Source organism: Schistocerca serialis, chromosome 1 (genome assembly GCF_023864345.2).
Source record: "Schistocerca serialis cubense isolate TAMUIC-IGC-003099 chromosome 1, iqSchSeri2.2, whole genome shotgun sequence".
In the NCBI taxonomy this organism is placed as follows: domain Eukaryota; kingdom Metazoa; phylum Arthropoda; class Insecta; order Orthoptera; family Acrididae; genus Schistocerca; species Schistocerca serialis.
The window spans coordinates 36824653-36849812 of NC_064638.1; the positions used below are offsets into that span (position 1 = coordinate 36824653).

General features: G+C 38.6%; 1 protein-coding gene across 3 annotated transcripts in view; it reads right to left on the bottom strand.

Moving 5' to 3' along the window:
• LOC126461319 (phosphofurin acidic cluster sorting protein 2) overlaps positions 1-25160 on the bottom strand; it is a 722007-nt gene that overhangs the window by 122939 nt on the left and 573908 nt on the right. For all 3 annotated transcript variants that reach the window (XM_050095989.1, XM_050095987.1, XM_050095988.1), the window contains exon 8: positions 19736-19906. In XM_050095989.1, the coding sequence (XP_049951946.1) occupies positions 19736-19906 (171 nt within the window). The remainder of the gene's footprint in view (positions 1-19735; positions 19907-25160) is intronic.

The following is a 25160-nucleotide window of genomic DNA, read 5'->3' on the forward strand; positions in this document are numbered from 1 at the left end:
GTTGATAGAAGAGATAGAGAAGATCCAACAGAGAGCAGCGCACTTCGTAACAGGATCGTTTAGTAACCGCGAAAGTGTTACGGAGATGATAGATAAACTTCAGTGGAAGACTCTGCAAGGGAGAAGCTCAGTAGCTCAGTACGGACTTTTGTTGACGTTTCGAGAACATGCCTTCACCGAGGAGTCGAGCAGTATATTGCTCCCTCCTACATATATCTCACAAAGAGACCATGAGGATAAAATCAGAGAGATTAGAGCCTACACAAAGGCATATCGACAATCTTCCTTTCCACAAACAATACGAGACTGGAATAGAAGGGAGAACAGATAGAGGTACTCAAAGTACCCTCCGCCACACGCCATCAGGTGGCTTGTGGAGTATGGATGTAGATGTAGATTTGCCTTTAGTGAATTGGAAAAACAACGGAAACCTAAATCTGGATGTCTGTGTGTGATCTGAACCTCAGTTTTCTTGAATGGAGGCCCAATGTCTTAACTCCTGTGACAAAAAAACGTTTGCACTCTGCTTCTACATTTGAATCTGCAGTTGAATGTTAACTTTGAAGATGATTTGTAAAAGTTTCCAACCTCTGAAAATCCATTTATAAAGTCTTAATCCTAATCTATACTAATAATAGAACTGTAAAATCACTGTGACTGACTATCTGTTTGTTGGTCTGCACATGCTTATCTCCAAAACAACTGGACAAATTTTGATTCCCCCCCCCCCCCCCCCCCCAAAGGCAACTTGAGCATAGCTTGGGGCAACATACAGCTTTTATTTCAACAAAATCAAAACACGGAAAAAAGATATTTCAACGTGAAGTTTTACCTAAAATCATCTGCCCAGCTTAGGGCTTCAGATGTTTAACTGTCAGAGTGTAGTACACCATGGAACAAATAGATGGCACTGTTAGTTTTTAACTCAGTAACAGATGTAGTTTTGGAAGGTTACACAAGTTGGCAGAGTTCAACAGCACAATCTTATCTTTACAAATATACAAATTTACTGATTTGGCTTTTTGTTTTAAAAAATTAACAACATTGCTTTGGCTCTTTTGATATGTTTTATTTATATTCTTACCTAGGAAAAATGAAATGATATTTTATTTATGTTCTTTGATAGCAAAAATGAAATTCTTATATTTTCTTTGTGATTTGGGAGCCTGCTCATTACATTTTGTTTAATAGGAAACATACATAAAAAGCAGTCGAGTCTTCAGGTTAAAAGATGGAGGACTATGTGGTCTCAAGAATCCACTGAAGATTGTGAGGCAAGACTTGCTGTGGTTCGAGAAGATAAGGCTTTAACTCGCTCTTTGAAAACTCCTCCTGAAAGCGAGGTCCGATGTAACTCTGAGAAAATTATGCTCTATCTCACTCCACAGAACCCTTAACTCGTAGAGGCTTATGGTTAATTCTCTCCAATGTAACATTATAGAAGCAGAAATTTTGAAAGAAAATGGCAGATGTGGGCACATTTTTATATTAGTTTACTCATTTTGACCTCAAAGGGGCAATCTGTACTGATTAATTAAGAGAAGATAATCTTAGCCGTGATCACTACAAAAAACTTTATTGTAGATATATCAACAATGTAGGAAAAGACAGATTGTTACCTACTGTAAAGAAGACATGTCAAGTTGCAGACAGGCACAATTGAAAGATACTTTTAAAGGTTTCGGCCACACTCTTCATCAATAAAAGGAGACACACACCACTCACACACACGAACAAGCACACCTCATGCACACACGACCACCAACCCCGGCATGCCGGGCCGAAATGCAACTATAACATGGGATGCAAGCAGCAGTCTGGAGGGGGTGAGGAAGGGGAAGGCATAGTAGTGTAGGAGTGGAAAGAGACAAACACTGTCTGGTGGAGTGTGCAAGGGCTAGAATGCCAACAGGCGCAGCATCAGGGGCCTGTGGGGCAGGGAGGTGGGGGAAAAAAGGAGCAAAAAATGAGAGGAGTGGAGGAAGACAGGCGGATGCATTGGCAGAGGGCTGCAAATAAACTGCGGGAGATGAGAATGGGGAGGAGATGATAGGGCAGAGGGAGTGGAAAATGTTGGGTGGAGGGTGTGGGTACAGTATATTACCATGGGTTGAGGCTGGGATCATTACGGAAGCAGAGAATATGTTATAAGGATAACTGGCTTCAGGGCTTCATGAAGATTATTACAAACATCTTGTGCCAGCCACACGCAAAATCTTTCCATTGAATAAAACATGAAATGAGTGATGAGCTGGCACTTGAAAATTAAAATTACTATGTACATCACAACTTGGCCAGAAAATTAAAATTACTATGTACATCACAACTTGGCCAAAGCATCGCTCCCCTAACATAACGCATCATGCCTACCAAGAGACAACGAGACTAACAGTTAGTCTTGTGGCGACCCGGAAATTCTATGTAAAAAGATTTTGTGTGTAGCACTCAATGTCTATAATAACCTTCATGAAGCTCTGAAGATGGTAAAGTAGTTTTACTGAAACTGGCTATCTACAATAAAGTTTTTTATATCAATCTCAGCTAAGATCTTCCTGTCCTAAGCAAATTTTTGTACCATGAATCCTGCTTATTCCTAACAGTTCACCGTTTTGCTTTGTGTATAATTCGCGGTGATCTTATTTTATGACACAACCATAAACAAAGCACAACGCCAAATGCCGCATGCTGTGGACATGGACCTCCAGTCAGTTGACTTTCCCCACAGCCAGCTCCCCCATGTCAGTGAAGCAAACAAGATCTTTAGTTCACATCCCCAATCAAACTACTTCAGATGTTGTATACAGACAAACTGTAGAAGTAAAAAATAAACTGCACATATACAAAGTCTCCGGCACAACTATAAATAAATAACTGGGCAGTGTCAAGTTTCTCAGCTACTTTATTCACTACAGCTAGCTTTTCAAGCTATAAACCGCTCACCTTGCTTCTTTCAATATCAATTTTACAAGGAAAGTCAGGAATATGTAATGATAAATGTCAGAAAATAATATACCACAAGGAGTGAATTGATACACAGACACAACAAAAACCTAGGCCATATGTACAAACACTTTTTTAAATATGAAAACTAAACATTTACTTTCTGTTAATTTCTACTAATTCTAAACATTCAAATAATATACTTAGGTAGTGAAGTTAAGACTAAGGGATCAGCAGAAGTTGGCAAAATCATTTAGCAATCATGATCCATTTTGCAGTGCTTCTTCTTCTGGCGGTGGTGGTGGTGGTGGTGATACTGACATTAGGAGCAGCTGATAAGAGTGTGCCCTTTGTGTAAATATGGTCATAAATGTATGTGTAGCTCACTGTTTGCATAAGTACCCTGCAAATACACTAGACATTTGACTATTTTAGGTACAAATGAAAGAGGCAAGTAGGGGACAACAAAACAAACAAATAATAGTAGTAAGAATAGGTCTGGAAACCATAAGCACAAGTTCAGTCATGCCAATGTTACAAGCAGGGATGGTCTAAATGCCGTTAATGTGTAATTTGGAAATGGCCACGGCAAAGTATGTTAGAAATGAGAGATGCTCTATCCACAGCCAATTTTAAGTGACCAATGACTGAACTGCAGCAGGAGACATGTTCCGCGGCTCTGGATTTCAACTCATGATATGTAATGTATCCAAGAAAGAAGTGGTCAGTGATCTGTGGCAGAACTAAAATCACAATCACTTTGTTCATGGCTATTAAAGGTACCCTCTATGAGCAAACTCAAGACAGAAAAGTTCAGTTTCAGTGCTAAAAGCAAACTGTACTTTCTTGCCATCATTGATTACCTGAAACTATTCTCTCACTGGCTACATGAGGTGCCACGTTACCAACAAATGAGCAGTCCTCGTTGGCCAGTGTTTGCAGATTATAGATGATACAGGCAGATTCTAGATGAAATAAGAATGATAGGTAAAAAAATAAGAACAAATAAAAAAGTCAATACGATAATGAAAATGATGTAGCAAAGAATTAGAAATAAAAACATTACATTTAACCAATTAATTAAATAAAAATGATAAACTCTTTTGATAAGATTTAGAAATAAAAATTTACACAGCATTTGATGAGGTCCGAACCCACGATCTTCAACATGTTAATAAGCTAACCACTGCGCTAGAGTATAACAGAAAGTGCAGTTGTCATATTTTTGACTGTGATCTCCTAGTCGCAATGATGAATTGCACCCTTCAAAAACTCTGCTTCATATGATGTTGTGAGAAGCTTGCCTAATGTAAGCCAATCTCTCTGGCTATGATAATCGCATAAGAGATGTTGAAATCACATCTTGTGCAGAAGTATCCAGTAGTGTTTAGTTAGTGCTGTGAATGAAACATGTGTATTTCATTAGCATCCTTGTGTGTGTGTGTGTGTGTGTGTGTGTGTGTGTGTGTGTGTGTGTGTGTGCATCTTGTTTGAGGTGTGGTTATCATGTATGTTTAAATATGAAATAAAAGTGCTAGACCCATGAATCAGGATCCAAACACATCAAGAAAGAATGCCAAATAAGGAATTGGAAGTGAGCTGACCAATTATTGCAGCAGTTTGGCAATGGCAAACAGTTCGGGCATGACGCTAAGCACTGAGATTGGTGGAAACCAGCTCCACACAGTGAAGTGTCACCTACCAAGTAATTTGATTGACTATTGTAACCAATAAGGAGGTGAGGGGGGAGGAGGGAGGGGATTAACTATCACACTAGCCAAATGCAGCATTGCTGTGGCATGGTATCACACCAACAATTGAATTTTTCTCAAAACAAATTAGCTTCTTGATCTGTTTCTTCAAACACAGGTTATACATCCACAACGTGACACACAAGAGTCTTAGAATTAAGTATGAATGTCTGGCAACAAACTGCACACAGTCTTGAATGTTAAATGCTGCTTTTAGTTGCTACTTGTGATTTCCAGTTGTGACTGAAATCGCAGCCAGATACTGCAAAGGTGTTATGGTGAACAGTGGGACTTCTCAATCATTGTAATTTGTAACATTTACTTGATTCCTTGCGCACCCCTACAATCTGATTTAAACTAGCTATAACTTATTCCATGAAGTTTCAGGATTACGGCTGGAAGATGTGTACATCTTGCAACAATATTTTGCCTGACAACCATTCAGCCATCTTCAAGTGAGACTGCTAGTTCACATTGCTAACTATATTCCAGAAGTTGGAGCAGAGACACACGTGCAAAGGCAGCCGCTACATGAGTGAGGTCTGTCAAGTTTAGCACCCCCTTCAAATATTGCTCCATCAATGACATGCGGGCACATATGAGTTACATGCGTGTCCTATAGGAGTGCAGCCTCGCAGAGCTAAAAATTCATGTTAATAAAATCAATTGCTGCTAGACATGTCACTAGTCATAAAATGTTTTCTTTCTGTATATGTTAAAGAAATCATTGGGTCCACACATTATTTAGCTGCATGATTAGTAAGATCTTTTGCCACAACATATTTCTAACAATTCCTTAATAACTGAATCTACAAAGGATCCCATCATGGCCCAGATTACTGCTCCTCGTGCTCACGTTGGTGGTTATGTTTCTTCCTCCTTAAAACTGTGCTTATCTGATGTGGAGAATATCCATTATCTCTGAACAAAGACTGAAGGTTTTCCATCTTCTTTAGAAGGCTGTCTTTGTTAGACACAAAACGTCCCTGATGCACCAATGTTTGAAGGACAAGCACAGTTTGTGATATGTGATGGTAGCCAGATGCCTGCAAATATGGGTCTGTACATGTGGGCTTACAGGAGACAGAATGCCCCAAGGATTCATCCACTTTAAAACTGACCAAGTCATGCAGAAATAGCAAATAAGCACCCTTCCCCACTTCCATTGTAAATTGGATTTTCTTGTGGATTAAATTCAGATGCTACAAAAAGTGTGACAGTTCTTCTTCACCATAGGGTCAAAATACTAAAGTATCACCTACATTTCGCCACAAAAAAAGTTTGCTGCCAGAGGTGGGGGGAGACTACCCATGGCAACACTGTCAACTTGCTCAAAATATTCATTTTTGAATAAAAAGTAGGTTGAGAAAAGGGCATGATGAAATAGTGCTGTCATATTGGCTTGGAACTTACTGCTGATGAGTGACAATGAATCCATAATGGGGACCCTGGAGAAGAGTGAGACAACATTGAATCTTACTTTGGATAAAGTGGTGGAGCGAATTACAGCTGCTCTACAAATCAGCAAGGAGAAATTAATGAATGAAGAATCAGGTGACTCATCTACATTACTCTAACCTGGGAAGAAGAGGCACCTCGAGAAGAGGGCCACAAAACTTTACTCTTTTCAGGAAGATGTGGTTTGTCGTGAGAGATATGCATATTATTCAAGGAAGGAGCATTCGACACTCAAAAAGCTATATGCTACTTTTGTAGAAGTGGATTTGTTTTAGGATAATAAACTGTCCTCAATATGAGCTGTGAAAAAATTAGTATTCTGCTTTAAATTTCTGGCTGCAAGTTACTAACAGAATGCCAAGATATTGCGGCCTGGCGATGCCACTTTCTTAAGGTATTAGTAGCAATATATTTTGACTTTATGAAACATGGGTGAATACAGGACACAATTTAAAACAAAAGGCTGCACGTATACCATCAGCAGTAGTACGGTAGTATGGCAGCTCCAGTCACCATGAGGAAAGAATACTTGTAGCACATGCCAGGAATTGAAAAGGTTTCATTCCTTATTGTCTGCTGTTATTCATTTTAAACAAGACCTCTGACTACAGCAAAAAGATGAACCACAATACTGTAATGAAATGGATTGAAGACTGTGTGTTTCAAAACTAGATGAGAAACTCTGTAACTGTTATGAATAATTATCCATATCACTCAATTATAGGCGGTTCATGGTGTGGGTTCCTGTAGTCATGTCCTAGTTCATGAACCACGGGCAACGTATGAGTGGCCAAGTAAGTGTTCCCGACAGTCGGGATACCAGTTACTTTGGAATAAGGCAGGGCATCTCGGACATATTCTGAGTCGTGGTCACCTTTGTGCGCATACGGCAAAGACTACCAAATCCACCGGTTAGTCCCTCAACCGTTAGGGGTAATACCCAATGGGACTTGGGGCAAGTAAGGCTAGCAACCTGCTTCCCTGGTACTTTAAATATGATACTGGCAACAATCAGAGCAAAATGCCTCGGACCTTTGGAGGTGACGGAGTCCCACCTCTAACTGACAAACCAGGAACTTAACTGACAAACCAGGAACTCCTAAGATACGACTTGGCAAACAAATGGTAATGAGATGGGGAGCTATTAATATCAATGGGGGCTACTCTGGAAAGAAGGTAGAGCTGGCAGAGGCTGCAAGTAAGATGGGGCTGGACGTTTTAGCTGTTAGTGACATTTGGGTAAGGGGTGAGAAAGAAGAGGAAGTGGGAGAATACAAGGTCTACCTGTCAGGAGTCAAAGCAGGAATAGCACAATGGGGTGTAGGGCTTTACATCAGGAAAGAAATTGAACCCAGCGTAGTTACAATAAGGTATGTAAACGAACGACTGATGTGGATAGATTTGACAGTGTCTAGCAAGAAAATTAGGATTGTGTCAGTATATTCGCATTGTGAAGGGACAGATCAAGATAAGATGATAGTTTTTATGAGGCACTCAGTGATGTAGTTGTTAAAGTAAAGGACAAGGACAGTGTTCTGCTCATGGGTGATTTTAACGCCAGGATTGGAAATCGAACAGAAGGATATGAAAAGATTATGGGTAAATTTGGAGAGGATATGGGGGCCAACAGGAACGGGAAACAACTCTTGGATTTCAGTGCCAGTATGGGCTTAGTAATCACAAACTCCTTTTTTAAACATAAGAACATTCACCGGTATACTTGGGAAGGTAGGGGAAGCAGATCTGTCATTGACTATATAATAACAGATCAGGAATTCAGGAAGGCTGTGAGGGACACACGTGTATTCAGGGGATTCTTTGATGACACTGATCATTATTTAATCTGCAGTGAAATTGGGATTGTGAGGCCGAAAGTGCAGGAGGTCAAGTCCATATGTAGGAGGATAAGAGTGGAGAAACTTCAGGATAAGGAAATCAGGCACAAGTACATAACAGCGATCTCAGAAAGGTACCAGTTAGTTGAATGTAGTCAATTACAGTGATTGGAAAAGGAATGGACAAGGTACAGGGACACAGTACTAGAAGTGGCTAAAGAATGTCTTGAACAGTAGTGTGTAAAAGTAGGATGAAGCAAACAGCCTGGTGGAATGACACAGTCAAGGCAGCCTGTAAAAGGAAAAAGAAGGCGTATCAAAAATGGCTACATACTAGAACTCAGGCAGACAGAGAAAGTTATGTTGAAGAAAGAAACAAAGCCAAACAGATAATTGCAGCATCCAAGAAGAAATCTTGGGAAGACTTTGAAAACAGGTTGGAGACTATGGGTCAAGCTGCTGGAAAACCATTCTGGAGTGTAATTAGCAGTCTTCGAAAGGGAGGTAAGAAGGAAATGACAAGTATTTTGGACAGGTCAGGAAAACTGCTGGTGAATCCTGTGGATGCCTTGGGCAGATGGAGGGAATATTTTGAAGAGTTGCTCAAAGTAGGTGAAAATACGATCAGTAATGTTTCAGATTTTGAGGTAGAATGGGATAGGAATGATGATGGAAATAGGATCACATTTGAGGAAGTGGAGAAAATGGTCAATAGATTGCAGTGCAATAAAGCAGCTGGGGTGGATGAAATTAAGTCGGAACTCATCAAATACAGTGGAATGTCAGGTCGTAAATGGCTACACAGGATAATTGAAATGGCCTGGGAGTCGGGACAGGTTCCATCAGACTGGACAAAAGCAGTAATCACACCAATCTTTAAACATGGAAACAGGAAAGATTGTAACAACTACAGAGGTATCTCTTTAATCAGCGTTGTGGGTAAAATCTTCTCAGGTATTGTTGAAAGGAAAGTGCGAGTATTAGTTGAGGACCAATTGGATGAAAATCAGTGTGGGTTCAGGCCTCTTAGAAGTTGTCAGGACCAGATCTTTAGCTTACGGCAAATAATGGAGAAGTGTTATGAGTGGAACAGGGAATTGTATCTATGCTTTATAGATCTAGAAAAGGCATATGACCGGGTTCCTAGGAGGAAGTTATTGTCTGTTCTACGAGATTATGGAATAGGAGGCAAACTTTTGCAAGCAATTAAAGGTCTTTACATGGGTAGTCAGGCAGCAGTTAGAGTTGACGGTAAATTGAGTTCATAGTTCAGAGTAGTTTCAGGGGTAAGACAAGGCTGCAACCTGTCTCCACTGTTGTTCATATTATTTATGGATCATATGTTGAAAACAATAGACTGGCTGGGTGAGATTAAGATATGTGAACACAAAATAAGCAGTCTTGCATATGCGGATGACTTAGTTGTTATGGCAGATTCGATTGAAAGTTAGCAAAGTAATATTTCAGAGCTAGATCAGAAATGTAGGGACTATGGTATGAAGATTAGCATCTCCAAAACGAAAGTAATGTCAGTGGAAAAGAAATATAAACAGATTGAGAGCCAAATAGGAGGAACTAAGTTAGAACAGGTGGACGGTTTCAAGTACTTAGGATGCATATTCTCACAGGATGGCAACATAGTGAAAGAACTGGAAACGAGGTGTAGCAAAGCTAATGCAGTGAGCGCTCAGCTATGATCTATTCTCTTCTGCAAGAAGGAAGTCAGTACCAAGACTAAGTTATCTGTGCACCGTTCAATCTTTCGACCAACTTTGTTGTATGGGAGCGAAAGCTGGGTGGATTCAGGTTACCTTATCAACAAGGTTGAGGTTACGGATATGAAAGTAGCTAGGATGATTGCAGGTACTAGTAGATGGGAACAATGGCAGGAGGGTGTCCACAATGAGGAAATCAAAGAAAAACTGGAAATGAACTCTATAGATGTAGCAGTCAGGGCGAACAGGCTTAGATGGTGGGGTCATGTTACACGCATGGGAGAAGCAAGGTTACCCAAGAGACTCATGGGTTCAGCAGTAGAGGGTAGGAGGAGTCAGGGCAGACCAAGGAGAAGGTACCTGGATTCGGTTAAGAATGATTTTGAAGTAATAGGTTTAACATCAGAAGAGGCAACAATGTTAGCACTGAATAGGGGATCGTGGAGGAATTTTATAAGGGGGCTATGCTCGAGACTGAACGCTGAAAGGCATAATTAGTCTTAAATGATGATGATGATGATGATGATGATGACTCAATTATAGAAGATGAGGGGCCCCCAAAGACAATGAAAGAAAATATACTGTCTGCTAGATAGAGAAATGTAAGATACCATTTGACAGTAACTTGTCAAGGGCAGAATTATTAGAACTTATGTTGCCAACACAAGTCATAGAATCCAGTTTACATCGCAAATAAAGTAGCTAATAAATATGGGCACGAAGTTATCAGACGGCCTCTGAACTATTGCCATTTCAATGCAATAGAACTCATGACGGCTCAGGTTAAACATCTTACTACTGCAGTAAATAAAAAAAAAATACATTGACAGTGGAACAGCTTTTGATGGAGAGAATTGAAAAAGTTATGCCAGAAGACTGGCAAAAGGCAGTGAAGCAAGTGAAATGAATTATACAGAAAGCACAGAATAATGACGGTGTCTTACAACAGTGCATCAAAGACTTGATAATATCTGTCTCTGTGAGCAACTGCACTAAGAGTTCCACTGACTGATTGAGTTAAACAGTGTTTCACCATTGTCCAATTAGTGTATAGTGTACTTTAATGAATCTATTACTTCCCTTAAATCTTGTGTTTGTGAATTTATTTTGCTCAGGAATAATATTCACCTGGTTCGCATCATCTTTCCTTACGGTAATGTAATTGGATAGATTAAAAATATCTCCTCGCCAAGGTTCAGCAGTAGAACACTCATATTTGAATCTGCAAGCTTTTGGAGCCAGTGGCTCCTCCCGGCAGAAAGGCTGAAGGGGAAGGAAGAGGGGTGAACAATAAGGACTGATGAGGTTTTGGATACGGAGAGAGTTTGCTAAAGTCAAGCAGAACCCTGGGTCAGGGGAGACTTGCTGGGCACCATGAGAAGGAAAGACTGGTTGTTGGGGACTGCACTGGACGATACTTGAAAACCGGAGAGTTAAAGCTGGAAGACAGAATAATGCACAAAGCAGGGATCACTGTCACAACATTGTGCACGAGTTAATAAGGATTAAAATCTAAGTGCATTTTATGTGGTAGTGGCAGTAGAGGGAAGGGAACAGACTGGTCAGAAAAGTAAAAGTAAAAGGGAAGGTGAAAGAAATAGTCAACGTGAAGAAATGCTGAGACCAAAGAAATTAATGTAAATTAAGGCCATGTGGATGGCAAGAACCAAGGACACTTTGTAACAACACTTCAAACTGGTGTCTGGGGGAGGAATGCAGGTAGCATGTGTTGTGAAACAAGCACTGACACCATGACTGTCATGTTGTAGAGCTTTCTCCTCAACGTGATACTCTGTGTTGCCATTATACATCCACTACTTATGCCCATTCATCCTAACTGGTAACTTAGTAGTAGTCATGCCAATGTAAATGGCCATACAGTGTTTACATAACACCTGGTATCAGACGTGTGCCATTTTGCAGGTGGCCCTCCCTTTGATAGTTTATATTTTTTCCAGATATAGAGCTGGTATAGGTGGTGGTAGAGGGTGCATAGGGCATGCCTTCCAGAGGGGGTAGGAGCCACAGGGTAAGGTGCAGAAGGGACATGGGGTCTGACAACAACATTGTGGTGAATGAGAGGGTGACAAAAAGCTATTCTAGGTGTGGTGAGCAAAATGTTCTACAGAATGGACCTCATTTCAGGACATGATATTAGGAAGTCATAGTCTTGTTGACTTGTCTTCCTAAAATCATGGCCTGAAATGAAGTCCATTCTGTAGAACATTTTGCCCACCAGACCTAGAACAGCTTTTCATCATCTTCCCAATCTCTGCAATATCCACGTCAGACCCTAAGCTCCTTCTGCACCCATCCCCCTACCATATGGCTCCTACCCCTGAGACTGTCCCCACTGCAAGACTTGCTATATGCACCCTCCTACCTCCAACTACTACCACATATAATGCACTTACCTTTCCGCTCTTGTCAACTCTTGCACAGTGTTTTGTCAGGCAGTAATCTCTGCCTTGTGTATTACCCATCTTCCAGCTTTAAGTGCTCAGGTTTTCAAATCTCGTTCAGTGAATTCCCTAGGAAACACTCTTTCCTTCCCATGTTATCCAATAAGTCTCCCATGACCTGGCATTCCGGGTAATTTTTCCGAACACTCCCCATTTCCTAAACCTCACCAGTCCTTTTTGTTCGGGCATAATGAAGAACAGAAGAGCAGAGAGGGCTGTGAGACGACGTCAAACAACAGCACTCTAACTACGACAACACCACGACACGAGTGGCATCTAGGCCAAGAAAATACAAGCACTGCTCTGCCTAGCCGCAGGGGTGGATGGCGAGCCGTCGGCCTGGAACGCTACAGCAGTGACTTATGAACTGGATTGTTTTGCTTGCATAGAAATTGTATATACTGAAGGACTTTGGTATCTGGATGTTGCCATTTGCTTGCAACACCTCTTTGTGAATACACAAAGTTAAGTTTTATCAATGTAACTTACTGTAATAAAGTCCATTAATACAATTTGTTTCAATTGTTGTCTATCGATCCGAGGAAACAGCTACACTTCTCATTCAGCCCTCTTCCCTCCCCCTCAATCTTTCTGCCAAAAGAAGGAGCCACTGGCTACAAAAGCTTACAAATTTAAATATCTTTATATGTGTGTTTGCTTACTGCTGCTTGGTAAGTAGATATTTTATCTATCCAATAACATTAATTTTTCATAAATATATTATTTTCATTTACTTATGGTAAGCCTACCTCTTTTATATGTGAATTACACTTTCTTAGGAAGTTTCAGACAAATCCCAACCTGTAATATGCCTTCTCCACAGTACGATTTATGTGGTTATTCTGATCTGTGATATAACAGTAGGGTTTTGTAACAATGAGATCATTATAAATGGAGTACAAACTGAGATTAGGAAGAATGTTAGGTGTGTACCTTCCAAAGAAATCATTGAATATTCAACTTAATAAATTAGTGTAAGCCAAGGAAAATTTAAATTAGGATGACCAGATAAAGATTCGAACTCCGCTTCTCTCGTAAACAAGTCCATTGTGCTAGTCAGTGCATAACCTCTAATCACAGACAAACATCAGTTAACAAAGAATATCTCCATGTTTTGATTCCAAACCACCAACATAGCATTACTGCTGAGAGCATCAATAGGAGGCAAGGGCATCAGAAAATGGCAAAACGGCAAACTAAAGAGCTTTGTGTGCTTTATGCATCTTTTAATTCACTAGAGAGAGAGAGAGAGAGAGAGAGAGAGAGAGAGAGAGAGAGAGCTGGGCATCTACGACATTTGGCATAGAATGTATAACATGTGTGGAAAGCTAGGATTCTTGAAAACTGTTGAAACCTCAGATTTCCATGAAACAGTGCAGTGCAATCATCACAGGTACCAAATCCCGAGTAAGATTCATTTTGCTATTGTTTTCTACAGACTTCCAATAGTATCTAGAGAAGAACTGCTTTGGATGTTAGTTCTAGTGCTTAGTGATCAAGCTAAATTTATTGTGTCTAGTAATATAAACTGCCTAAGTATGTACGAAACATCTGGGTGGTTGCTGAACACATTTATAATCATGTTAATTGATTTGAATCTTCAGGCTTTCACGATGTAAGGACTGTTTCATAAAATTTTGGACCTGCAGCCACATAAATTCAGCTCCTCCTAATATTTCAGCTGAATACCTTCCAGCTGTCTTCAGAGTGGGCCGAGGTGACTAACGCTCCAGCACTTGCTCTGTCCTTTTATACCCGATGACCGAACCACTGTGTACGCGGCCAAAGATACACAAAGTGCCAGAGACATTGATAGGCGGCAAAGAGGTGTAACATATACATGGAAATTAAATCTATGGCTGCGCAGTTGTTCCACACGGTGATATCGATGTGTCGCAGAGAGCTGCACCATCGTGACGTCTTTGTGATATAATAACAGAAATTGCCAGATTCCATGATTTGTCCAAGCTGAAGCTGCTATCTCTATTAATTAAATGCATCGCCAACCAAATTTCAATTGATTCTTTCACTAATGAGTCCCAGAAAAGTCCCACAGTGCAGCTATGGAAGTCCCAATAAAATTCACATTTTCTTTTATCTTTCTGCTAATAACAGATTTCCACAACAAATTCATTAGATGATCATTAGAACTAAAACTAATCCACAATAAAATAACAATAATGTTCTTGAGTCATCTATTGGCCCCTCACTTTAGCATATGTTGTTCTGCAGAGAACCTGATATAGCTTTATGAAGGAACATAATCCTTGCCTTATCAATATGTTGGGGGATATTTGTAAGAGGCAACTGAACCTGCTGATGGTGCACAAGCACAAACAGATTTCATGTGGGGTTCTGAATGTATAAAAAGAAGGCCAGCAAGAATGATCACAGGGTTGTTCCATAAGGAAGTGGCATAGAGGTGCTGAAAAACCTGAACTGTCAGACTGCTGAAGACATCCCATAAAAGCCTATTCACAAAGTTTCAAGAAGCAGTATTAAGGGAGGAACATAGAAATATAACACAAACCTCTTAGTATCACCCATGTAGTGATTATGATTAGACTAGTTACAATGTGTACTGGGTCTTTTAGGTAGTCACTCTCTCTGTCATGCACTTTACAGCAGTTTGCACGGTGTAAATGTAGATTTAGATGTCAATCTGTCTATGAGACAATGTGCACACAAGCTTCTGATACCTTTAAATGCCTGTTTTAAGCAAGGATCTTCAGCAGAAGAGTTACAAAATAAAACTTTGGTCACCACAATTAAGAAAAGTCAGCAGTGTTTCCAATAACATTTTTGTTCCCACACTGATGTTCCTGGATTTTCATTCATTTTGCAACATCCACTTTCAGATTCTTCAGAACAATTTTATTTGCATAGACCAGTTGCCAAACATTGATGTCTGATTTCTGCAGTTTTTTGTAATTTAACTTGAAACAAGCCTTGTTATTATACTACATATAGCATGGATCAGTCCTTGGGTAAGTATACTGGATCAGAATAACAACATGATTTACAGATAGTTTTTTTTACAAGATAAGCACAACACCAACAACTAACCAGAGAATGAGTTTCATCACACCTTCTACTCTGTTCTGTTCACCATTGTCATATTGCTCCGCTAGCTTACATGCAAGTTGCCAGTCACAGATGACACTAGTGGCCAGTCATGTAACAACAAGATCTGTCTTCATTGGTTGCATTGTTTCTGTGTGAGGCATGTTTATTTTAAGCAACAATGCCCAAAACTAGTTGTATGGTAATAAGTAGTGAATGAAAGTATCCAAAACAGAAACATCCAGCAGCTGCTGCCACAGCCATACTGTGTGTGCACAGAAAGGTGAATCAACATCAGCCCCTCCCATGCTCTATCGTCAATCAGTATGTTATGTTGACCGAGGTATAGTCTACAATCTGGTACAACATGTGCTTCCATTTCAGAAGTTTAAACCTGACCATCTCTCATCCAGTTTCACTGTGTCGCTAGGCAGTTTGCCTTCTTCCATTGTGTCAACTAATCAGAACATTTCACAAGACCCCAAATGTTCAACAAGAGCTGCACGTAAAAACCAAAATGTACTTCCTATTGCTCTGAAATTGTCTTAATTCTGCATAGTAATGTTTTGCCTTTGTTTAAAAAAATAGTTGGATAAATACAGCTCTGTTGTGTTCTACATTTCTTGTTGCACCGTCTTGGGCTTAAATCTTCATCTAATATTGTTCCTGATAACTTGCACACATCTTGTGATACAATACCATTACTACAGTCTGAACTACTGTAGTCAGGAAATCTTACATTTGTAACTATGCAGGTTGTAAAGCCAAACGTAACACCTCATCTGCCCATTACCACCACACAGAGACAATAGTGAATACATACACCTGGACTACCTAACAATTATGGTTTAATTTGCTCCGAAATGCTTTCCAATGGTATACAGAATTATACACATTTTTCAATATGAATTTTAGGAGATGAGGTATTTAAAACAATAGAAATGGTGTACATATGACATCCAGTTATGGGTCTTTAGTTTCAGTGAGCCTACATACAGGAAATAGTTTCGTAAAAGTGTCTTCAGCAAGTGGTATAAAGGAATACCTAAAAACAAAAACATGTAATTGATTTGGAAAGTATTTATTTTCATCTCCGTACTTTATGTAATATAATTTGAAAAGTTATAAACATTTGTTATGAATCTTCATAATATTAATTTCATAACATGAAATACACCACTTTCCATAAATCCACTACTCAGCGCAAGCATACGATATGATAAAAAAGGGTTGAAAGCATTTAAATATACACTTAGAATTATTTTTATACAAAATCTACATAATACTGTAAATCAGCTAAAGTAATGGTTTGCTACTAACGCTTCTACAGGATCTTAACAATCTCAACAAAATTTCAATTGGTTGGTTTCTAAATCATATATTACAAAAGGTTTTCCATATTATAACTGAAAAATGTCTACAGGCTCATTCATTCTTATATTACAACACATATCACACAGACAATACCACAATCAATAAATAAGAAGCAAGGGAGAAAGCATAGGAAATAGGAAATAGCAAATTTCAATTAACTTTCTACTACATGGCCAATTATCTATTCAATTATGTATTACATTTGTCTTTGATAAATTTAAAGAATAATCAATTTCTTTTTTTAACTATCCAATAATTTGTAGTCATAATCATTTTTACTGCGGAGGACCAGAGCAATTGCACAATATTTCATTACTGTTCTTGTGTTTGGTACATGAAGTATGACACAAGCAAGATGTTCTACGGCCATTTCAATCAATGATTTATTTTTACGAAACTTTCAAACAAATTTCAAACCTGTATCATCAGAAGATCTAGAGCTGAAATGAAGGCAAACCTTTTCTTTTCAGCTATGTATCATCATCATCTAATTATCTCAGCAAAAATAAAGTTAATGACTTAAATGTAGGTAGTCAAGTTCCAGCAATTTCCATGAGGGAAGTATGTGACAATTTGTACAAACTATTCTGTCATGACAGATTACAATGAACAATGTAGTCCCACATTCAGCATCTAAATACCAGCCACCCTATATCATACCACAGTGAAAAAAAATCACATATCCTAAACAAGACAAAAAATTTGGTTCATCTTTAGCATCAGAAATGTGTTAACTGCGGTGTCTTAACAAAGTTCAGTTTTCCCAGACCCAGAGAAGAATAACAATTCATTTATACTTTTCACCAATACGGATGTTACTCCCAACAAAAATTTTATAGGACAGTTAAAAAGAGAATTATAATGCACTGGAAAAGGATGTCCATAATCTTAGAAGCCTACCTACATCATAGGGAGGAGAGACTGACATGGAAACTATACAGAAGATTGTCTACTTAGTCTTCACTTTCCAGTGCAACTGAAAGCATATACATCCCAAAACAGCACTGTTTTGGTGCCACTGGAACCACATTTGTTGCTGCTAAATAAACCCATGTATGAATCAAGCTACTCTAAACCCTGAAATTTACCAACAGAATGTTACATGAAGGTTTGCAAATAGCACCAAAGTAAATTTTCCCAGTAAAAAATTTACATAATGTAATGATTACAACTGAAAATTTTGTTTACTTTTCTTTGTTTAAGCTTATTTCTTAGCCTTAGTTCTACTGTTCCATCAAATATTTAATTGAGTTCCATTCTTGCAAACACTGTTTTAAAACACACAAAACTTTCAACAATGAAGTTAGCCTCCAGTTCATCTGCATATGCCAATACAAAGGATGACACATCTGACACCTGTTAGTCCAATATGGGTCTTTATGCGTACTAATTCAGTATGGAATGACAGACTGGGCTGGACAAACACAATTCCGTGATGACGATACAAGCCAAACAAAGGTTTGCCAACATCCCAGTATGAAAGCACCTAACTAGCAGTTAAATCTTTTTGAAATGTTAGGACAATAAATCACTGACATATAATTAGAAAAAGCCATTTCTTAGTCAGCTGTCTACAAAATCTAGGACCAATGAGTGTATTAGTTATCCAAACCATTTGCAACTGAAGGAAAAAATGATATTAGTACCTCTTTAAAAAATAACATTGCCTGTAAGATCAGTTTGAACTGAATTTGTATCTGTAAACTGAGAGAACAGGAAAATTGTGTGCTATCACTGAGGTGTTTTTTCAACAGTAACTTAATCTGAAAGCTACATCTACACATAGTGGCATAATGTCAGATTCAGTGAAATAAATTTGTTAAAATTACTGTAAATTGTTTGTGAATCTTGTTATCTTGCTCAATATTTCTACAAATCTATATTGTACACATTTCTGCATTATTTATAGAAGTTCTCACACACAGGACACTGCATTACGATAACCAAGTCTGAGAACTCCCTAACAAGATCACATGATAGACGTAAAGTCAATGAAAAAAAAACATATTTTTTCCTAAGAGGGGGAAAAATCACCTGACTGCAAAGTTTCTATTCTGAATTTGCCAGTCTCTGTGGTTGAATTCCTTTCCATAATACATTACACAAATAATTAATTTAAACACAGTTTAATTATAACATATCAAGTTGCTAAATGCCACACTTTACATGCAGCAACATGCAAATTAATGAACAATAGACAGATTGTTAAAATGGATACACAATTTTTTTGAGTTTTAAGTAAAAAGTATTGCAATAAAGCAGCTGCTTGTTTCCATATCACATTATGGACAGCTACTGCCTTTCTTACAATTGCAGCACACAAAGCCATGCAGTAAAGAGTTATATCTCTCACAATACAAGATAAGACAACAAACATAATACTGATACATGCCTCAGTACTGGCACAGTACTAATACTGTGTATGATAATGTCAATTAATTGCAGCATAATACTGAGCAGCAGTTCAGTAGTGGGATTTAAAACAGTGAAGTGTGTTACCTCAGAAAATTCAGTCTTTGTCTGCCCATTGTTTCTAAGCCTAATTTACGAATTAAGGTTAATGTACTACTGAAAATAGCATCAGAATTTTTTTACTCTTTGCAAAATGAAAAATTTAGTTCTATGATCATATCTATTTGAAAATTATTTCTGAAGCACATTCTGATTCTGCCAAGACTTCAGAAATAATTTCTGAGCATGATGAACCTTGGATCAATTTCACTAAGTTTACGAATGAGTATGCAGCTGTTATCTATTCGCAGATAATTACTACAGCGCACACAAGTCATCAACAACAAAGCACTTTTAAACAATGGAACAAGATCTTAAAATTGTTGACTATGATTAACTCTATACATTGTACTCCATAAATAAACCTGGAAAAACATTTACGTTTGTCATGCACGTCAATGAAATAAACAGTCTTCATTTTCTAGGAACAAATACAGAGTAATAAAAAAAGTGACTAAATATTGAGCTGTGCAGCAAATGTGTGTTGAGCAGAAGCAGTGTTATTTGAGCAGTCTTAACTTTTTTCCACCAATATATTACTCCTCTTGCTCTGAGAACCGAGTGCACAACTGAAGTTTATAGCATTACAGCTCAGTTCATTCTTGATCTATCATTCAACTCCTCACCTGGAACGTGCAGTGTGTCTTGCAACAGTGAGCGGCTGCTTGAGAAGAAAGGGCGAAGAGAAGGTTTTGGTGTGGAAGAAATACTCATTGTGTCCATTTCAGGACCAGAGTCACTGAGATCTTCCAGTTCTTCGAATAAATCCTCAATCTCTGTTGGATCCATGTCACCACCTGTAACAATGAAATTATTTTCTTTTGTCATTTGAGTGTCGATAAGCAGTAACACCATAACATCCAAAACAGTCATATTTAATGACTGACAAGGATTAGGGTGGGAAACATCCAAAGTAAATCATGACATGGGAGAAAATAATTGAAGAAACTGCTATCTATCAATTTCTGAAGATTTCTGTGGCTCTAAATTAGTTATGGATTAGTCAAAAGAAAGAATATTTGCAAAATGTAAAAGCTAAGCTAATGAGTGGACCAAACATTTCCCATGAAATTGTTTGTGGATTATTAGACCTTTCCCATTAGATTTAATAGTTGTTTTGTAGTTATTTTGTTTGGGCAAAAACTATGAAAATTGTCAATACCCTCCACAGACAGCTAAAATTGTCATAAATGTGATCATCAGGGCTATGGACAGTTGCTACTCATGATACAGACGAGACATTGAGTCACAGACAGGGCACAAGGAGAGATTGCTACGAATTTAAGCTTTCCTCTTCTCAATTAGAGAACACACACATTTCACACAATCTCAATCTCTCTCTCTCTCTCTCTCTCTCTCTCTCTCTCTCTCTCTCTCTCTCTCACACACACACTCACACACACACACACACACACACACACACACACAAAGGCCACCATCTCTGACTAATGAGTTAGGCCTCAACAGCCAGAGACTGTGTGTGTGTGTGTGTGTGTGTGTGTGTGTGTGTGTGTGTGGGTGTGTGTGTGTGCGCGCGCGTGTGCGTGTGCGTGTGCGTTTTCTGACTCAGCAGAAGGCCTTCTGGCTCGAAAACTTAAATATACAGCAGTTTTTACATTCTGGACTTTCCATTGTTTGACCTTCAGGGACCCTTCATACTGTACTCTTAAGGGAATTTTTACTTTGCAAGATGCAGTTTCTCCAAGGTTTGAATTCCTTTTTTAATCAAAAATTACATTTGTATGCTTTGAGACTTAAGAGCAAGCAGGTTAGTTCCTGAAGGTAGTCCAAGTCAGCCTAGGACCATGCAACACATGTATTATGAAATACTGACTGGGTCAGAATTTATACAGTAGAGATGCATGCACACTAACCTGAAAGCAGATGCAGAGTAAAGAAAAGTAAATAACAAAGGAACAAACCCTAAGATACCGTAAATGATGAATATGGTGCAAGTTAGTGTTAACAGCACGAGCAATAGAAAATGTTGCAATCAAATAAACATTAGATAAGTATCCAGAATGAGTTTCATTAGATAAGTAGTTTTCTGCACACTTTTCATCTTACAGGTACCGTTGTTTCTGGAGTTGAATATCTAAAGTGTTTCAATAACTGTTTTGAGCTTAGTCATGAATATAAAAAATATGCATTCGGTCCTGTAAGTGGAGGAGCAAAGAAGAACTTTCTTCTTCAACAGTTTTTATAAAAATTAACAATTGCTACATCATTACAGATGAAGAGATTGAAAAAAAAAATGGGATGAGATAAAGGAAATTGTTCAGATACTCAAAACATGAAAATTTAACTGTGACAGGTGACAAATGAGTAGTAGGAAAAGGAAGAGAAGGAAAAATTGTAGGATAACATGGATAAGGGGAAGGGAATGAAAGAGGAAGCCACATGGCATAACTTTGCACAGAGCATAATTTAATCATAACCAATCATCTGTTTTTGAATCATGAAAGAAGGTTGGCTATGTCAAAAAGACCTGGAGACACCAGAATGATTGAGTTTGATTATATGATGATAAAAACAGAGATTTCTAAACAGACTTTGAACTGCAAGACAATTCCAGGGACAGATGTGAACTCTGACCATAATTTGACTACTAACTGCAGACTAAACTGAAAAAATTTGCAAAAAGATAGAAAATTAAGGAGCTAGGACCCTGATAAATTGAAGGAATCAGATCAGGAAGAATTTCAGGGGGGGGGGGGGGGGAACAGTGGACTTAAACATGGGCAAGGAATAGCACAGGAAACAAATGGGTAGCTTCAAGAGATGAAATAATTAAGGAAGTAGAAGATCACAAAGGTGAAAAAACAAAACCTAGGAAAAATCCTTGGATAATTTAGGAAATACTGAATTTGACAAAAGGGGAAAATACAAAAAATGCAACAAATGAAGCAGGCAAGGAGAATATCGTCATGTAAAAGTGAGACTGACAGGGAGTGCAAAATGGCTAAACAGGGATGCCTAGAGGGCAAATGCAAGGCTGTAGAAGCAAGTGTAACTAGAGGAAAGCCACATGCTGACAATAAGAAAATTAGAGAGACCTTTGGAAAAGAGAGAAGCACCTGCACAAGTATTGAGAGCTCAGATGGCAAGCCAGTATTAAGCAAAGATGGGACAGCTGAAAAGTGGGAGGAATATGTAAAGGATCTATATAAGGGGAATGAACTTGAGAACAATATTATAGAAAGAGAAGACTAATTGGGAAAGGGAGGGGGGGGAAACTGAATTGGGAGAGATGACACTGTCAGAAGAACATGACAGAACACAAAGATCTAAGTTCACAACATTCCCTCAGAATTATTGAGTTCCTTGGGAGACCCATCCATGACAAAATTATTCATCAACGGAGCAAGCAAGATATGCAAGACAGACAAAAACCCTCAGATATCAGGAAGTAAGTTGATGGCTAATAAAATTATGTGGTTGCGAGCCTGGAAAAACCGTAATTGTTGTTGAAACACACAGCACACATCCAATCACTGCCACAGGTGATAAACATCACACACTTGTTGACGATCTGATTCAAAATGAGCAGCAAAACACACTAAAGTGTATTGAAAATCATGTTGGAATATCCAAGGAATGTGTCGGCCTCATTACTGAACAATCAGGAAACTGTAAAATCTATGCACAATAGGTATAATGCTGTCTCACAGATAAGAACAAACAGCACCAATTAGAATGCTGTGGGCAACTTTGCAGCGCTACCGTGATGAAGGAGACGATTTCCATCTGAATATCGTTATGAAGAATGAGACATGGATCCATCATTAAGCCCCAGAAGAGGAAAGATAAGAGTGCCAAATATTGACCTCTGTCTTCTCCTCAGGCAAACAGTTCGAAAACCCTGCTTAGTTCCCCGATCTTGCGCCTTGCATTTATTTATTTATTTATTTATTTATTTATTGCCTCTACTCAAGAGAGACTTCAAGGCTAATCAGTACACCTCGGCCGATGAAGTGAAGGCAGATGTCAAGTCCTGGATTCGAGAAATGCCGAGAGAATTTTTCAGTGAGACCATGAAAACACTTGTTGCACATTGATAGAAATATTAATATACAATTATGAAGCTTTAAAGAACTGTACTCTAACATACTTTTTTCCCGATCTTTCTACTAGTTTTTGCTTACATTCTACAAGCATATGTGCATTACTTTCCAGCCTACCCTCTTCACAATCCCAATCGTAAAGAAGGTAGGTGTGCTTACAGGTGATGGCACTACCAAACCATCAGTTTAACCCCAAGTACCATTGGTTTCTGGCTGACATCACCATTTTATTAATTTTTTAAAGTACTATAGACTTTAGCAAGAAACCACCGGTGCTGTTGCAAGACAGACATATCTAGTGGTACAATGAGATAGTTCTATGAACGCAGTACACTGTAGCAGTATCACTGTACTCAAGCCCACAGTCAGTGTAGAGATATGACAATGTGATTATAGGAGATACTGACATGTGAGGGTTTTTTTTATATTTTTTTTTAATGGTCATACTGTTGTGATCATGGACTGTGAAATATCTTAAGTTACTGTAAAGTAAATTTGAGTACTGTGGAAATGAAACCACTGGAACACTATGTAATTGTGATAGAAGATTTATTAAAAAAATTTAGGCCCATTTTTGCTTGTTAATTAGGACAACAATGAGGTGACAAACATCATGGGATGGCAATATGCACATATACAGATGCTGGTAGAATCATGTACACATGGTATAAAATGGCAGTGCTTTGATGGAACACTCATTTGTACGAGTAGGTAAGAGTTGATGGTAGGGTTCAAGTGTGGCGGAGACCCCGTGGACCCATTGAGCCAAGTTTTCAACAACACACTGTGCAAGCTAATGGGGGCTCCATAATGGTGTGGGCTGTGTTTATATGGAATGAACTGGATCCTCTGGTCCAACTGAACCAATCATTGACTGGAAATGGTTATGTTTGGCTGCTTGGAGACCACCTTCAACCATTTACGTTCATCATGTTTCCGAACAACAATGGAATTTTTATGGATGACAATGTGCCATGCCACCAGGCCACAGTCGTTAGCAATTGGTTCGAGGAACATTCTGGACAATTCAGCCAACATGAATCTCGACGAATACCTGTCGGCCATAAGCAAGAGGTCAGTTTGTGCACAAAATCCTGCACTGAAAACACGTTTGCAATTATGGACAGCTATATAAGCAGCATGGCTCAATATTTCTGCGGGGGGGGCTCCAGTGACTTGTTGACTCCAAGCTCTGTTGAGTCGCTACGCTATGCAGGGCAAAAGGAGTTCCAACATGATGTTAAATGGCACCCCATAACCTTTATCACCTCAAAGTATAATTTGTTTTATGCAATTTGAGTTCATGGTTATTTTGAGGTGTGAGATTGAGTCTAGGAAAAATGTGAATTTGTTTTCAAATATATCACATGAAACAGCGGGTGGACACTGTACGCCAATGATGATACAGGTTACTTTTGTGAAGATTTTTAAAATTATATTTGTTTTCAAATTGTTGGGGTTAAAAGGATAATAAGTTATGTCTGCAGAATATTGACAAATTACTTAGATAAAAATGCAAAAACTGGTAGAAGTCAACCTCGGAGAATATCAGTTTGGGTTCTGGAGAAATCTATAAGCATACTGATCCTACAACTTATCACTGAAGATTGGGTGAAGAAAGGCAAACTAAAGTTTGTGACACTGTAGATTCAGAGAAAGCTTTTGGAAATATGGACAGGACTACACTCTTTGAAATTTTCAGGGTAGCAGGGATAAAATACAGGGAGCAGAAGTTTAAGTACAACTCATACAGAAACTCTATTGCATTGGAGTCTAAAGACATGAGAGGGAAGGCACAGTTGAAATGGGAGTAAAGACAGGGTTGTAGTCTATCTTAATTAATGTTATTCAATCAGTGCACTGGGCAAGCAGTAAAGCAAAAAGTAAAATTTGGAGAGGGGCTTAAAATTCAGGAAGAAATAACAACTTTGGTGTTTCCCCATGACATTGTAATTTTGTCAGATACAGCAAAAGACTTTGAAGAGCT